The sequence below is a fragment of the Dromiciops gliroides genome, chromosome 4 (genome assembly GCF_019393635.1).
Source record: "Dromiciops gliroides isolate mDroGli1 chromosome 4, mDroGli1.pri, whole genome shotgun sequence".
NCBI classification, from domain to species: Eukaryota; Metazoa; Chordata; class Mammalia; order Microbiotheria; family Microbiotheriidae; genus Dromiciops; species Dromiciops gliroides.
The window spans coordinates 152,683,641-152,698,887 of NC_057864.1; the positions used below are offsets into that span (position 1 = coordinate 152,683,641).

The 15,247-nt window shown below is 40.0% G+C and overlaps 1 protein-coding gene across 1 annotated transcript in view; it reads right to left on the reverse strand.

The window, feature by feature from the left end:
• Positions 1–8,611: 8,611 nt before the first annotated feature.
• The window catches only part of C4H1orf131 (chromosome 4 C1orf131 homolog), a 29,377-nt gene continuing 22,741 nt past the window's right edge, over positions 8,612–15,247 (reverse strand). Inside the window, exons 6-7 of the mRNA XM_044001995.1 lie at positions 14,356–14,408; positions 8,612–9,215 (exon numbers count right to left, since the gene is read on the reverse strand). Coding sequence (XP_043857930.1) covers positions 9,077–9,215; positions 14,356–14,408 — 192 coding nt within the window. The 3' untranslated portion in view covers positions 8,612–9,076. The remainder of the gene's footprint in view (positions 9,216–14,355; positions 14,409–15,247) is intronic.

The window sequence follows — 15,247 nt, forward strand, 5'->3', positions numbered from 1 at the left end:
GCCCCAGTCAGGATAGCACAAGATCTAGCAGCTTCTACATTAAAGGACCGTAGGGCATGGAATATGATATTCCATAGGGCAAAGGAAATGGGATTACAACCAAAAATAACCTACCCAGCAAAACTCAGCATAATCTTTCAGCAGAAAACATGGGACTTTAATGAAAAAGAAGGCATTCAGATATTTGTGATGAAAAGACCTGAACTGAATGGCAAATTTGACTTCCAAATACAAGACCCATAAAAAGTTGGAGCTGGGAGACATACCTGGGGTCGTACCACTGTACTTGTGACTGTCTTGTGTCTGAGGCCGGGTTTTGGCTGGGATCCCCCTGGGTCCAGGGGTGATGTTTTGTCCACTGTGTCACCTAGCTAGATGATGACATCTTTAGGGTTAAATTGAGGGGTGGAAGGGGCAGCCAGGTGGTGCAGTGGATAGAGCACCAGCCCTGGAGTCAGGAGTACCTGAGTTCAAATCCGGCCTCAGACACTTAACACTTACTAGCTGTGGGGCAGCTAGGTGGCGCAGTGAATAGAGCACCGGCCCTGGAGTCAGGAGTACCTGAGTTCAAATCCGGCTTCAGACACTTAACACTTACTAGCTGTGTGACCCTGGGCAAGTCACTTAACCCCAAGTGCCTCACTAAAAAAAAAAAATTAAAACAAAACAACACTTACTAGCTGTGTGACCCTGGGCAAGTCACTTAACCCCAATTGCTTCACTAAAAAAAAAAAAAATTGAGGGGTGAAGTAATCTCTCCAATCCTGCAGGAAAATAGGAGGGGAAGGGGATAGAGAGAGGGGGGCAAAAGAAGGAAGGGCAGAGTTGGGGAGGGGACAGACAGAAGCAAATCCCTTTTGAATAGTGATGGGATGAAAGAAGATGGATAATAGAATAAATATCATGGGAAAGGGAATAGGATGGAAGGGAAACTGTTAACAATAGTAATCATGAAAAAGAGAAAAGGGGGAAAAATTGTACAAAAAACATTTATAGCAACTCTTTGTGGAGGCTAAGAATTGAGAATCAAGGGAATGTCCATCAAATTAGGAATGATGGGAAAAGCTGTGCTATATGATTGTAGTGGAATGGTCTTGTGCTACAGGAAATGACAAACAGGATAATCCCAGAAAAACCTGGAAAGACTAATGAACAGAACTGGGAGGACATTGTGCATAGTGACAGCAATATTGTTCAATGAGCAATTGTGAATGACTTAACTAATCTCAGTGATGCAATGATCCAAGACAATCCCAAGGAACTAATGAGGAAGCTTACTATCCACCCCCATAGAAAGAACTGATAAAAAGAACACTTGTGGATTGTACATATATAACCTGGTTGCTGTCTTGTGGAGGGGGGGAGGAAAGGGAGGGAGGGAGGGAGAAAAATTTGGAACTCTAAATCTTCTGAAAATGAATGTTGAAAAAAATCATAAGTTCAGTCCTTTATCTACTATGCCAGCTCTATCTAGCTGCCTCAAAAACCAAACAAACAAAATGAAACAAACAAAAAAAAATCCTTTTCCTTAGAAAAGTACCACACAGGCTCTTCTCTACACATCAAAATCATTCAAGAGTCCTTGGAAGGGTGAAAAGACCCTGCTATATCACTTATTAGCCTTGATAGAAAAAAAATCACTTTAATATGAGCATACTTCCCTAATGGGAACAATAACTGTTTTATCAGGTCTATGAAGATTAAATGGGGCAATGCAAAAGTGCTTTGTAAACTGTGAACAGGCAATCTAATATTATTTAGAGGAAAAAACAGTCTGGGAAATGTTCCTGTTTCCCACTGGAATCTTGGATTCTATCCCAGGAAGCTAGACTCTGTTAAGTAAGCTTTCTATACCATACTAACTGCATTCTGGCAGTAATCCTCATTTCCCTCCCATGAGAACCTTGAACTCTGCCCCAGCTTCAGGTTATCTCATCTTGTCCCAAACAAGGTCCCAATACCACTTCTCAAACATCTCCAGACCATGCATCTATTCTCTCACAATTCTCCTTTATGTTTCCCTCCCCACCCCCAATCCCCATTAGAATGTAAACTCCTGGCAGGAATCGTAGTGCTTGCAGTTGTTTTCAGAACTTAGTACCATGCCTGACACATGGTAAAATAAATGCCTTCTTTTCTCTCTCCTTTCCTCTCTCCCTCTCCCTTTTCCTCCCTCTCCTTCTCCCTTTTCCTCTCCATCCTCCTCCCCCCCTCCCCTCCCCACCCCATCCACAAAAAGTTGTATTTATTACTCCTATTTCCTTTCCTCTTGCTCTTTTAAACTTGGCACAGTCTGGCTTCTAATTTTATCAGGAAATTAAAATTGCTCCTTCCAGAGTAACCTATGGTTTCTTAAACAACAATTCTGATGACCTCTTCTCACTTCTCATCTTTCTTGATCTCTCAGCAGCATTTGATATTATTGACTGCCCTATCTTCCTAGATATTCTCTCCCTGATGAGTTTTTGTGACACCACTCTTTCTTGCTTCTCCTCCTACCTGTCCAACTCCTACTCAGTTTCTCTGGCTGAATTATCATCCATATTGCTCCTCCCAATTGTGGCTGTACAAGGCTCCTAGAACTCCTCTTTTCTCTCTGTACTCTTTCACTTGGTGAGATTGCCATTAAATGAAGGAACTTTCCTGTGTTTCATGATCATCTCTGTGCAGATGACTCCCAAATTTAGTCTCTCCCAAATTCGTGCTGTGTCACCCACTGCATCCTGAATAGTTTGAACTGGATGCCCCATACACATCTCAAACTCAACATGTCTAATCTTCTCAAAAACTATCCCTTGGGGCAGCTAGGTGGCGCAGTGGATAGAGCACCGACCCTGGAGTCAGGAGGACTTGAGTTCAAATCCGGCCTCAGACACTTAACACTTACTAGCTGTGTGACCCTAGGCAAGTCACTTAACCCCAATTGCCTTACCAAAAAAACCCCCACCAAACTATCCCTTATCTGGACCTTCCAATCACTACAGAGATCTATTCAACATCCTTCCAGTCATCCTGGCTTGTAACCTGGTGTCATCCTTGACTCCTCCCTCTTACTCACCCTACATATCTAATCACTTGCCAAATCTTTTTCTTTTCAGTTGCATGTCTATCACATCATTTCTCACTGTTCACATACCATGTTACTAGTTCAGGTCCTCATTATATATCAATTATATTACTGTAATGGCCTCTTAAAATTTACTTCCCTACTTCAAGTTTCTTTATACCAATCTTTCCTCTACATAGGCACTAGTGATATTCCTTCATTCCTGGAATGTCACCCTTCTAAACTCTAGTAAACTCCAATAGTTTCCCCAATGTCAATAAAAAATACTAATACTGTATGTACTCTAAGCTTATCATTTAGACTAGAAAAAATTTTACTTATTTTACTTTTTTCTTTAATAAATTTCTTAATTTACCTAATGTTAAATCTCTAGATAATCTTTATAAATATTCTATCTATACTCTATAATCATACACACAGCTTAGTGACATGTCCAAACTGGCATAGCTACTTATGCTGTCTAACATATCTTCTCTGTCCCAGGAAGACAACACATAAGCATTAGGAATCTTGAACAAGGAAAAGATCACAATACAGTTTGGATTAACATTCTGGAATTGTTTAGTAACCAAGTCCATCCCCATCCTGGGCAACCCCTTATTTCTGGAGTAAACAAATCCTTTCTCAATGGAAAAGGGTGGAACTATTACTTCAGATGGGTGGGGAGCCCCAAGAACAAGAGTCAAATTGGGTTATCACTCTGAATCCCTAAGGTTAGGCCACTAACCCACATTTTCTAAGAGGCTTTCCCATGGATTTTGCAAAGGGCTTACGAGTAGAGAGAGATGATTGTATAATATTTCTAGAGAAATGGAAAGGTTTTTAATACATGTATCATCTTTAGGATCAAATATAAATCCCTATTTGGCATTTCTAGCCAGGCTGTCCTGCCTTCCTATGCTCACTACATATTGTTCCCTTCCATGGACTCTATAAACAGCTAAACTGCTTTTCTTGGTATTCTTCACATGTCACACTCCGTATGACATTCACATATGTCCGCTCCAGCTGTCTCCATTGCCTGGAGTGCACTGCTACCTTATCACCATGTTTTGGAATCACTGGTTTTCTACAAGCCTTAAGCTCAAGAACTTGGCTTTGGCAGGTGGTCTTTCTTTTCTTCTTACCTGCCTTTCTGACTAGGTTACCTTGACCCGTTTTGTATATACTTATGTATCTAAATAGTTTTCCATTAGAAAGTAAGCTCCTTACAGGGCAGCTAGGTGGTTCAGTGGATAAAGCACCGGCCTTGGGTTCAGGAGGACCTGAGTTCAAATCTAGCCTCAGACACTTAACAATTACTAGCTGCGTGACCCTGGGCAAGTCACTTAACCCCAATTGCCTCACCAAAAAAAAAAAAAAGTAAGCTCCTTGAGGGCAGGGATTGTTTTGTTATTGTCTCTGTGAGCACCTAGCACAGGACTGCATAAATCTTATTGCTTGACTGGCAAGCACGTTCATCCAACCTGTCAGATTGCCTGGGATAAGGTGCTCTTCTAGGCTACCTTGGAATTCATCACTGAGATCCTTACATAACATTTTTGTCACTTTACATAACATTTAGTCACTTGCCCACTTCTCCCATTCTCAGTCATGCTTTACCAAATTCCCGAGTCTGGTTTACCTCAAACATTTTGGCCCTGCTAGCACTGGGGCTGTAGCTTCATCCTGTAAAGATAACCATAACCCAAAATTCAAGTTTTCCCCAGCAACAGGTTAGCTTCCTGTACATTGTTCAGCTTCCTAATTAAAAGGCCACCCAAACTTGCTCAGTAGTAAATTTGTGGGGCCATTTCCTAAATACTATATAGCACTTGCCCCAGAAAAAGCTAGTATCTATCTAGACCTGCTCCCCTTGAAAAACAAGGCAAGGACAGAATTACTGACGCCTGTTAAGTAGCTGGTATTGGGAAAATAGCCAAAGTCAACAACATGTGGTGCCTTTGTTACAAGGTCCAGATTTGCTTTCAGGCCAACCCTTGTGGCTATCATTGAAGAGAAAAATCATTGTGGAGAATGGGCCCACCTTCTTCCTTATCAGCAGCAACAACTGCTGAGCCCTGGGAGTGGCAGGGCCCTGTCCTACTTCCAGCCCAATCTATAAAGGCATCATTGGGGAAGCAGCTCCCGTGGAGAAGTAGCCAGTCATCCCCCAGTAAATGCCAACCAACTACCACTTACAGGGCAGGAAAAGTTCACCTTTGTTGTTAAATCGTTTCAGACTCATGACCCCGTTTTCTTGTCAAAGATACTGGAGGGATTTGCCATTTCCTTCCCCAGCTCATTTCACATTGAGGAAACTGAGGCAAACAGGGTTAAGTGACTTGCCCAGGGCCACACAGCTAAGGCCAGACTCCAGGTTGACCAATCCATCCATTGCACCATCTAGCTGCCCCAAAGACCACCTAGCTGAAGCAATTGGGCACCCTGGGAGACAGCAAGCATGTGCCAGGCAAGTCAAACCACTACTACCATCTTGACCACCATCTCCCTTCAGACTCTAATGTAGTTGGATCCGAATCTTGGATCTAAATCCAAGAGCCTTGGGAACAGCAATACTTCTAGCCCAAACACCTTCAGCCATTATCCTACAAAAACATCCCCTGTGAAGGCACAGACTTGCAGCCACTCCTATAGATGCTTCATCCAAGACTACTGAAGACTCAGAGGGAAGTTGTTGCCACCTTGACACTGCTAAATGTCTTAACACCAGAAACGATGTGATTTTATCATTGGAAATTAAAGCAGCATTTTCACCTGCTTTGTTGCCACACTCTTTAATATATATATATTTTTTTTGGTGGGGCAATAAGGATTAAGTGACTTGCCCAAAGTCACACAGCTAGTAAGGGTCAAATGTGTGAGGCCGGATTTGAACTCAGGTCCTCCTGAATCCAGGGCCAGAGCTTTATCCAATGTACCACCTAGCTGCCCCCAGTTGCCACACTCTTAATCATGGTGCATTTCCATCTGATTCATTTCTGAAACTTTGTTTTTCTCCCATTTGAATGTGAACTTGAGAGCAGAAAATGTCTTACTTTTCGATTTCTCTCTCTAGACCTTACTACAGTGCTTTGTACATAATAAATGCTTCATAAAAACATCATTTGTTCATTCATTCAAAAGGATTTAGCTCCTGGAGTTACTTTCCTAAGTGTTAGACCACTCGACTAATACCTACATGCCTGGATGGAAGTGCACTAATACATCGTGTCAGGACAGGGGCTGAGATTGTGCTAGACAACATCTTTGGAAATCTATGCAAATTGTACTAAGTGCCACTGTTTTGAGGATGTGAATTATTATATGCCTTGACTATTTTATCCTATGTAATTGTGTTAGATGTTATGGTCTGTTTACACTATAATGCCTAATTATTGTTGGGCTGGTTTTTTGGGTGCTTTAATTGACCTGTCATGTCAACTATGTAAAAAGCTGCCACCAGTAATTGTTCTCCAGTTTAGACTAGTCTAAATCATTAGCTCTGAATGGTTCCTTTGAGTTTCCCAGTTGGGGAATGTTCCATTGACAGGTAAGTTCCCATGTATCTGAGGTGAGGGATTCTGAGAACCAGGGAGCAGCTGTACAGGTAGAGAATGGTACTGTACACACACACACACACACACACACACAAATTATTAATTATGAATTTCTAGGGGAGACCCAGAGATCAGTTTTATTGCTTTCTCTCCCTCACTCCAGAAAGTCCAGCTCTTGTCTTGGACAAGCCCAAGGGAGCAGGGGAAATGTAGATTGATTCTTTTGTTTTGCCAGGTGAAGAGCCACACCTAGACACTGGAATTTGCCCTTTTGCATACTCTCTAGACCACCCTCAAGTCATGTCAATCAATGGAACTGAATGATGCTATAACGAATTGGCTTGGATCAATGTGTAGTGATCCGCCTCTATTTAAGGAGGATAAAACCCTTGGCCACATCAGGGTCAGCCTCTCTTTTTGCCCCCTCCTGCCCCTTTCTCTAGCCTTGCTCTTGCTCGGTGTGTGCTCTTCCTCTTAGAATTATGTGGGTACGAAGGCCTGAAACTATGAAAACTTAGGGAGACACACAGTCAATTCTTGACTGCTATACATATTTATAACAAATGCTTACTGCCAAAACAGGTACAATAGCCATTAATATATAAATAGCAATTAATTTATAAAATACAGTAGCCACAATAATTTTAAAACACACACGTTATATAACAAAAATTTACATATATGATATCATAGACAACATGTGATCTCCTTGTCTTATGAAGCAGTCAAGGGACTGAGAGATGACCAATCTACCTGAGCTATAGCAGTGGAGGTAAGGTCAACTCCTGTAACCTGTCAAGTTATCCAATGCCCTATAGAAACTGGGAACAACTCAGATACTCATGATTCAGACATAAACTGTACTGGACAGAAATCTATTCTATAGCCTTCAGTCACACATTCCTGTACTGATATATGCTGCATAGGTAAGCAGGCAAGGTCTAGCAACCAGGTCACCAGCCCTAGCCCTGTATACACAGTAAGATAAGCAAGCAGGCAAAGAAGTTCCAGTAATTCAATATTTTTAAAAAATATGTAAACAAGAACAAAAGGGCATTTAGAAGAACACGGATAAGCAGGAAACTTTTGAAAGTAATGGAGTTGATTTTTTAAAGAGCAAGAGGTCTGAAATGGGGCATCACTATTTCTTTCATATACAATCCTCTTGGTTCTACCATCTATAAAGAGCTGGTGGCATAGGGCTTGGAGTCAGGAAGAGAAGTTCAAATTGGGCTTTAGACCCATACTAGCTGTGTGACCTTGAGTAAGTCACTTAACCTCTGTTTGCATCAGTTTCCCCCTATGTTAAATAGGGATAATAATAGCACCTACCTCTCTTGGTGGCTATGAGGATCCAATAAGAAAGTATTTGTAAAGTAATTAGCATAGCACCTGTTAGCTATCACTACTATATACACAGAAATACTTGGGTTTGGGGGGGTAGGGGAGAGGTTTGGATGTGTGAATTCAAAATTTAAAAAATTAATATGTTGTGCTAATTAGTTATATTCTGATGAAAACTTTTGTGCATGAAAGTTTTGTAAGCTTTCTTAAGGCCAATATATACTTTATAACCTAGAAGGGACAGAAAATGGCGGTACAGTGAGGAAAGAGAATTAGATTTGGAGTAAGATGACCTAGGTTTGAATCCTAATCTTGTTCCTTACTGTCTGTGTAACCTTAAGCAAGTCACTTTCTCTTTGGGTCTTAGTCTTCTCATCTATAAAATAAACAGTGACTTAGATAATCACTAAGGTCTAAGTTCTAACATTCAACTTACCCTTTCTACAAAACTCTTAAGAAACTAATATGCTTTATTATAAGGGCATAATACAACTGGCCTTATCTAGACTATGACCATCAGTCTCACTACTCTGAAATGTGACATGATTAGTTGATTTTTCTTTCCTTAAAGGGTAAAAAAGTCTCAGAAAACACAGAGATCACACAACTCAGTACATGCCCCCAATCCCCTAGTCAATAAGTACACGTCTGAAAGAAATGATGAAGGCAGAGGTGCATGGTGAAATTTATATGAACTCTGATGCTTAGCCAGGAAAATAACATTCTCAGAAGAAATGGAAAGGACAATAATAAAACAACAGAAATGGAATCCTAGGCAATGATAATGACCAAGTTTGGCTTCAGAGAAGAGGTGGAAGACGATGGTTGTGGAACACAGAACAAAACACTGGACTTCAGTTGTCCTTGCTTAGTTTAAACGAACTCTTTCTTTTCCTCTTTTGTCATAAGGCATGGCTCTTTGGGAGTAAGGAAGGATATAACGGAGATGATGTAAAACAAAAGATACCAATAAAAATAAAATTTTAAAAATAATAAAACATGTTGCAAAAAAAAAAAAAGGCTCCGGCAAAAATGTGAAAAGGAAATTTCTGAATGAATTTGTAATGTCCTCTCTTTTAGGATGATGGGGCTCATCTTAGCTTTTCTTAATTTTTTAGCTGATGCTTCATTTAGTCACTTTAGAAGAATTTATTTTCTTGATATCCACACTACTCAGAATTAAGGTCCCATTTTTGAATTTTCCAATTTGTCCTCCTGATCCTGCTGACAAAATACTGGGAGCCAATTTCTTCTTTTTGGATTTCCTAGGTTTAAAATAAGAGAAAAGAGGATATAATTAAGGTGAGTGAAGGAGATACACAAATCACCTATCATGGGTCCTAACTCAAGAGGAGCCAAAGATAACATCGTAAAATGTACATAAATGGGGCAAGATTCTTATTTTGAGTAAAAGCTTACTGTAGACTTTCCAGGTGTTGGTGAGTGAACAATGGAAAACCCTAAATTCCTTTGAATTAGCTTAACTGGAAATGATCTGGGGATTGCATAGGCTAAGTTTAGAGTTAAGAGTATTTATCTGTATTTCTTTTTTTGCTATTTCCTTATCTTTGATTTTTATTAGTTTCGCCTTTGTTGTTTAATTAATTCCCAAGTAATAAAATCTGATCCTTTTGTGAATTAAAGCTTAAAGGCTCCTTTCTTATTGGCCTGGGAGAAATATCTAAAAAAGACAGTTCAGAGGGGAGGGTGAACCTAAAAGGTCCCTCATATTTCCAGGACCCCAATATTCTGGCGAGTCAACCAATTAACACTCTGTATATCAAATTTTGGCCCTCATATTATTGAGATGATGAAAATCAGAGCAAAAGAATAAAATACAAAGAAATTACTGAAAATTACTAACGTTCTACATGTATGGTATTATGTCAAAGATAATGGAAAAGTTTGTGTGTTCAAGACCATAAAAAAAATTGATAGTCCCAAAGAAAAGATAATGGAAATATAATACTTCCCTTTTAATAGTAGAGGCATAGGAGACCACAAAGACAGAGAGCACTGTATACATTGTCAGATGCGGTCATTGTGTCAGGTATTTTCTTCCTAGTTTTATTTTGCTACAAAGAAGAGTTTAATTGTGGAAATGGGAGCAGAATTGAGATAACTGTGATGTAAAGAAAAAGGGTATCAATAAAATGTATTTTTCTTTAAAGAAATAGTCCCCTTTCATTTTACAAATGAGGAAACTGCAGCCCAGAGAGGTTAGGTGACTTGTCCAGGATCACACAGATATGGCAGAGCTAGGTCAGTGGATAGAGTGCTAGGCCTGGAATCAGGAACACCCAAGTTCAAGTCTGGCCTCAGACATACACTTACTGTATGACTCTGGGCAGGCCATTTAATCCTCGTTTGCCTCAGCTTCCTCATCTGAAAATGGGGATGATAATAGCACTTACTTCGCATGATTGTCATGAGAAAATAATTGTAAGGAGGTTAGCACAGTGGCTGGCAGACAGGCGGTGCTCACAGTAGATGCCTAATAAGTGCTTATTCCATTCCAAAAACAAAAAAAGAAATGGTCACAGTATCCCTTGAGCCAGGTTGCGACACTCTCAGAAACATGAAACTGAAGACACACAACCATCATGCCAGGTTAACAGGGTCTTAGACAAGACCTTCTTAATAAGACAGTCTCAATAAAATAGTGAATTGGCTAGGGCTTCAGGCAGATGAGGAGGAGGAGAGGATTCTGGAAGTTCTGCATTACTGCAGACAGTAACAAAAGTTATTGATCATTTACCTTATTTTTTCCTTTGAAATTGGTCCCAAGTTTGGAAACACCAGTTTTGCAACTATGTCTACCTTGGATGGCTATGTACATATGGCCAAGGGCTAATTTCAAAGGCCTGTAAGCCTGTCTAGGGTTACTGAGTTGTCTGACAAAAAGATCTGTGAATTACGGAATCTAAGAAGAGGTTCAACTTGGTGGAAATGGGAAAAATATGCTGTTTTGGGGAAGTTACTTCTCTACCTCTGCATTCTTTTTTTTTTTTTAATAGAATTTTATTTTCCAAAATATATGTAAAAACAAATTTTAACATCAATTTTTAAAAAAAAATTGTTCCAACTTCTCTTCCCACCCCCACCCACTAGAACTCAAGCATTTCAAAATAAATTATACATGAGTAGTCATGGAAAACATTCCCACATTAGCTAGGTTGTGAAAAAAAAAACAGTCAAAAAACTCCCAAAACTTCAGACTGAGGAATTGTCAAAGGAAAAAAACATTTTTGTAAAAAATGTGTTTCCAGGGGCAGCTAGGTGGCGCAGCGGACAGAGCACCCGCCCTGGAACCAGGAGCACCTGAGCCCAAATCCGGCCCCAGACACCCAACACCCACCAGCCGCATGACCCCGGGGAAGCCACCCAACCCCAATTGCCTCACCAAAAAAGAAAAAAAAAGAAAAGAAAAAAAAATGTGTTTCCATCTATTTTCAGATACTACCACTTCTTTCTCTGTAGATGGGTTGCCATTTTCATAAGTCCTTCAGGGTTATATTGGACCATTGCCTTGCTGAAAATAACCACATGCTTCCCAGCAGATCATTTTACACTATTGCTGTTATTTTGTATACAGTGCATTTCACTCTGCTTCAGTTCATGTAGGTCTTTCCAGGTTTTTCTAATAGTATCCTGTTCATCATAACCTAAATAATGTACCTTAAACTTGACAAAGAATTTTCTTCATATTAGCCCAGCAAAGTCATCATAACTATTTCCCTCCATCCTATTCCCTTCCCATGATATTTACTCTATTTTCTATCTTCTTTTAAACTATTCCTCCTCAAAAGTATTTTACTTCTGACTGTCCCCTCCCCTACTCTGCACTCCCTTTTTTTTTCACCCTTCCTTCCTTATCCTCTTCCCCATATACTTTCCTATAAGGTTAAATAGATTACTCCTCCCAACTGGGTGTGAATGTTATTCCCTCCATGAGCCAACTCTGATGAGTTTAAGGTCTTTGAGCTAATTCTATGTTCCAAATTTTCTTCCTCCCTCTCCTCAACCCTCCCTATGAAATCAAGCAATTCAATATTTCATACTTGTGCCGTTATGCAGAACATCTTCACCTTCCTTCAAAGTATTTTGCTTTTTACTACTCTCTCCCAGAATCTGCCCTTCCCTCCTTCCCCTCTCTCCCCTCCCCTTATCCCCCTCCCCTCCCTCAGGGCAAAATATATTACTATACCCACTTGAGTATGTATGTTAGTCCTTCTTTGAGTCAATTCTGATGATATTAAGGTTCAATCATTCCCCAATTCCTTCCCCCTCTTCCCCTCCCCTCCATAAGCTTTTTTCTTGTTTCTTTCATGTGAACAACCTCTCCCCAGACCATCTCTCCCCTTCCCCCTCCCCCAGTCTACTTCTCGTACCCCTCAACCCTATTTTAAGGATGTCATTATGGGTTAGTTAGGTGACACAGTGGACAATGCACCAGCCCTGGACCCAGGAGGCCCCAAGCCCAAATCTAGCCCTATACATAAGACACCCCACAAAGAACAAAACATAACATCCCTTCATATTCAGTTCAGACCTGTGTCCTCTGTATTATCTTCCCATATAGGAATGTTAACAGTTTGATCTTTTAATATCCCTCATGAAGTCTTTTTCCTTTATCTTTTTATGCTTCTCCAGGGTCTTGTATTTGAAAGTCAAATTTTCTATTCAGTTCAGGTCTTTTCATAACAAATGCCTGAAAGTCTTCTTTCTCCTTGAAGTTCCATGTTTGCCTCTGAAAGATGATGCTTAGTTTTGCTAGGTACGTGATTTTTGGCTGTAGTCCCAGTTCCTTTGCCCTCTGGAATATCATATTCTATGCCCTCCGGTCCTTTAATGTAGAAGCTGCTAGATCTTGCTTTATCCTTATTGGAGCTCCACAGTATTTAAATTAGGGTTAGGGTTAGGGTTAGGGTTAGGGATCGCTAACCCTTTTTCTAGCTGCTTGCAATATTTTCTCCTTAACCTGGGAGTTCTGGAATTTGGCTACAATATTCCTGGAGATTTTCCTTTTGGGATCTCTTTCAGGAGGTGATTGGTGGATTCTTTCCATTTCTATTTTAGCTTCTGCTTCTAGAATATCAGGGCAATTTTCCCTCACAATCTCTTGGAGGATGGTGTCTAAACTCTTGTTTTGGTCATGGTTTTCAGGTAGTCCAATGATTTTAAAATTATCTCTCCTAGATTTATTTTCTAGGTCAGCTGTTTTTCCAAGGAGATATTTCACATTGCCCTCTATTTTTTCATTCAATTGGCTTTGCTTTACTGTGTCTTGGTTCCTCATAAGGTCACTAGCTTCCATTTGTTCAATCCTAATTCTTAGGCAATTATTTTCAGCAGACAGTTTTTTAATCTCCTTTTCCATTTGGCTTTTCAAACTGTTGATTTTTTTCTCATGACTCTCCTGCATTGCTCTCATTTCTCTTTCCATTCCTTCCTCTCTTTCTCTACATCTTCCTTCTATCTCTCCTACTTTCTCTTCAAAGTCCCTTTTGAGAGCTTCCATGGCCTGAGACCAGTTCATATTTTTCTTGGAAGCTTTGGATGTTGGAGCTTTGACCCTATTATTATCTTCTTCTTCTGAGGATGTATTGTAGTCTACCTTTCCCCCAAAGAAGTTTTCGATGGTCTTCTGCTTTCTCTGCCTACTCATGCTGGCTTACTGTTTCTTGGCTTTTTACTCCTTAAAGTGTAGCGCTGCTTCCCGGACACACCGTTGGTGCTACAGCGTGGCCCAGGGGGTGATTCTCTACCTCTGCATTCTTACAAATGAACTGGGGAAAGCATCATTACCTTACCTATACTTCGACAAGGCTGTCATGAAGACAAAACCAGATGAGGTAGGGCCATAATCAGATAAGTAAAAAAAGCTACATTAGTGACAAGATTTTGTTATGAGTCCTAAATAGGAATTTAACCACTGACTTTTGAAAATAGGCTATCACCAGAACCAGGAGAACACTGTACACAATAACAGCAACACTGTGTGATGATCAACTGATAGTTTTAGCTCTTCTCAGCAATATAATGATCTAAGACAATTTCAAAGGACTCATGATGGAAAATGCTCTCCATGGCCAGAAAAAGAACTGTTGCAGATTGAAGCATACTATTTCTACTTTTTGGTTGTTTTTTGTTTTCCTTTTTGAGGTTTTTCCCTTTTGTTGATTCTTCTTTCACAACATGACTAATACAGAAATATGTTTAATATGATCATACATATATAAATTATATCAATTTCCTTCTGCCTTAGGGAGGGGAGAGGGAGGGAGAAAAATTAGGAATTCAAAATCTTATAAAAATAAATGTTGAAAACTATCTTTCATGTAACTGGAAAAAAATATTGTTAAGATTGGGGGGGAGGGGGGAAGAAAATAGGCTATCACTCACCGATTATCTTCTGTACCTTTCCTCTTCTTTCTGAGAGTGTCTGTGACCTGGGCCTAATTTCATAATTTCAAAGAATATCATGTCAAAGTAGTTAGCATTGTATTCCCATGTCTCCACAAAATATTGGTTCTCACAAAGACATCCACAGTTTATTTCTAGTAGATCATTCCATTCAACAAACATTAAGAACTTACAGTGCAGGGTTACTTTTAAAAATTCAACAGAAGAGCTAGAGTATCAAGGGAAATAATGCAAAGGTAGGAGTGAAAGGGTCAACCTCACATTCTTATTATGAAGCAGCCATAATCAAAACCCCTTGGTATTTCCTGGCAACCAGCTCCAAACCATTCTATCTCTCCTCTGACCTTTGTTTTCCCACCTTCTACTCCCCCTAAACTAGAACTCCAATTTTGGAAACCACCCTGAACTTTGAACTCTTTGCCTATATCTTGCTGGGAAGTGAGCCTCCACCATATTTCAGTCACCGATTCCAAATCATGCCACTTCCACTTGGGCCTTCATTCTAATCTGCTCCCCTTGTGAACCTGTACTCTACCCTACAAACCATCCTAGGATTTCATCTTATGTTGTCCAGAAATCAAGTCTCCACTGTACTTTTCAGCTACAGGCTCCAAACCATATCATTAGGGTCATAGGCCCCCCTCACTTTTATTTCCATCTCTCTTTTATGTATTGTTTTCTTGCCTTTATCTGCCACTCTTAGCATGGTGGCTGGCACATAAAAAATATAAATAAATAAATGCTCCATCTATTGGCTGGAAAGAAAACCCCAAAAAACAAAAGTAAATCAGTGGAGCAGATCAGATAAGGAAGAATAAGAAATAACTGAACTCAATAACCCAGCAAACTGGAAAATGAATTATGTAGGAAA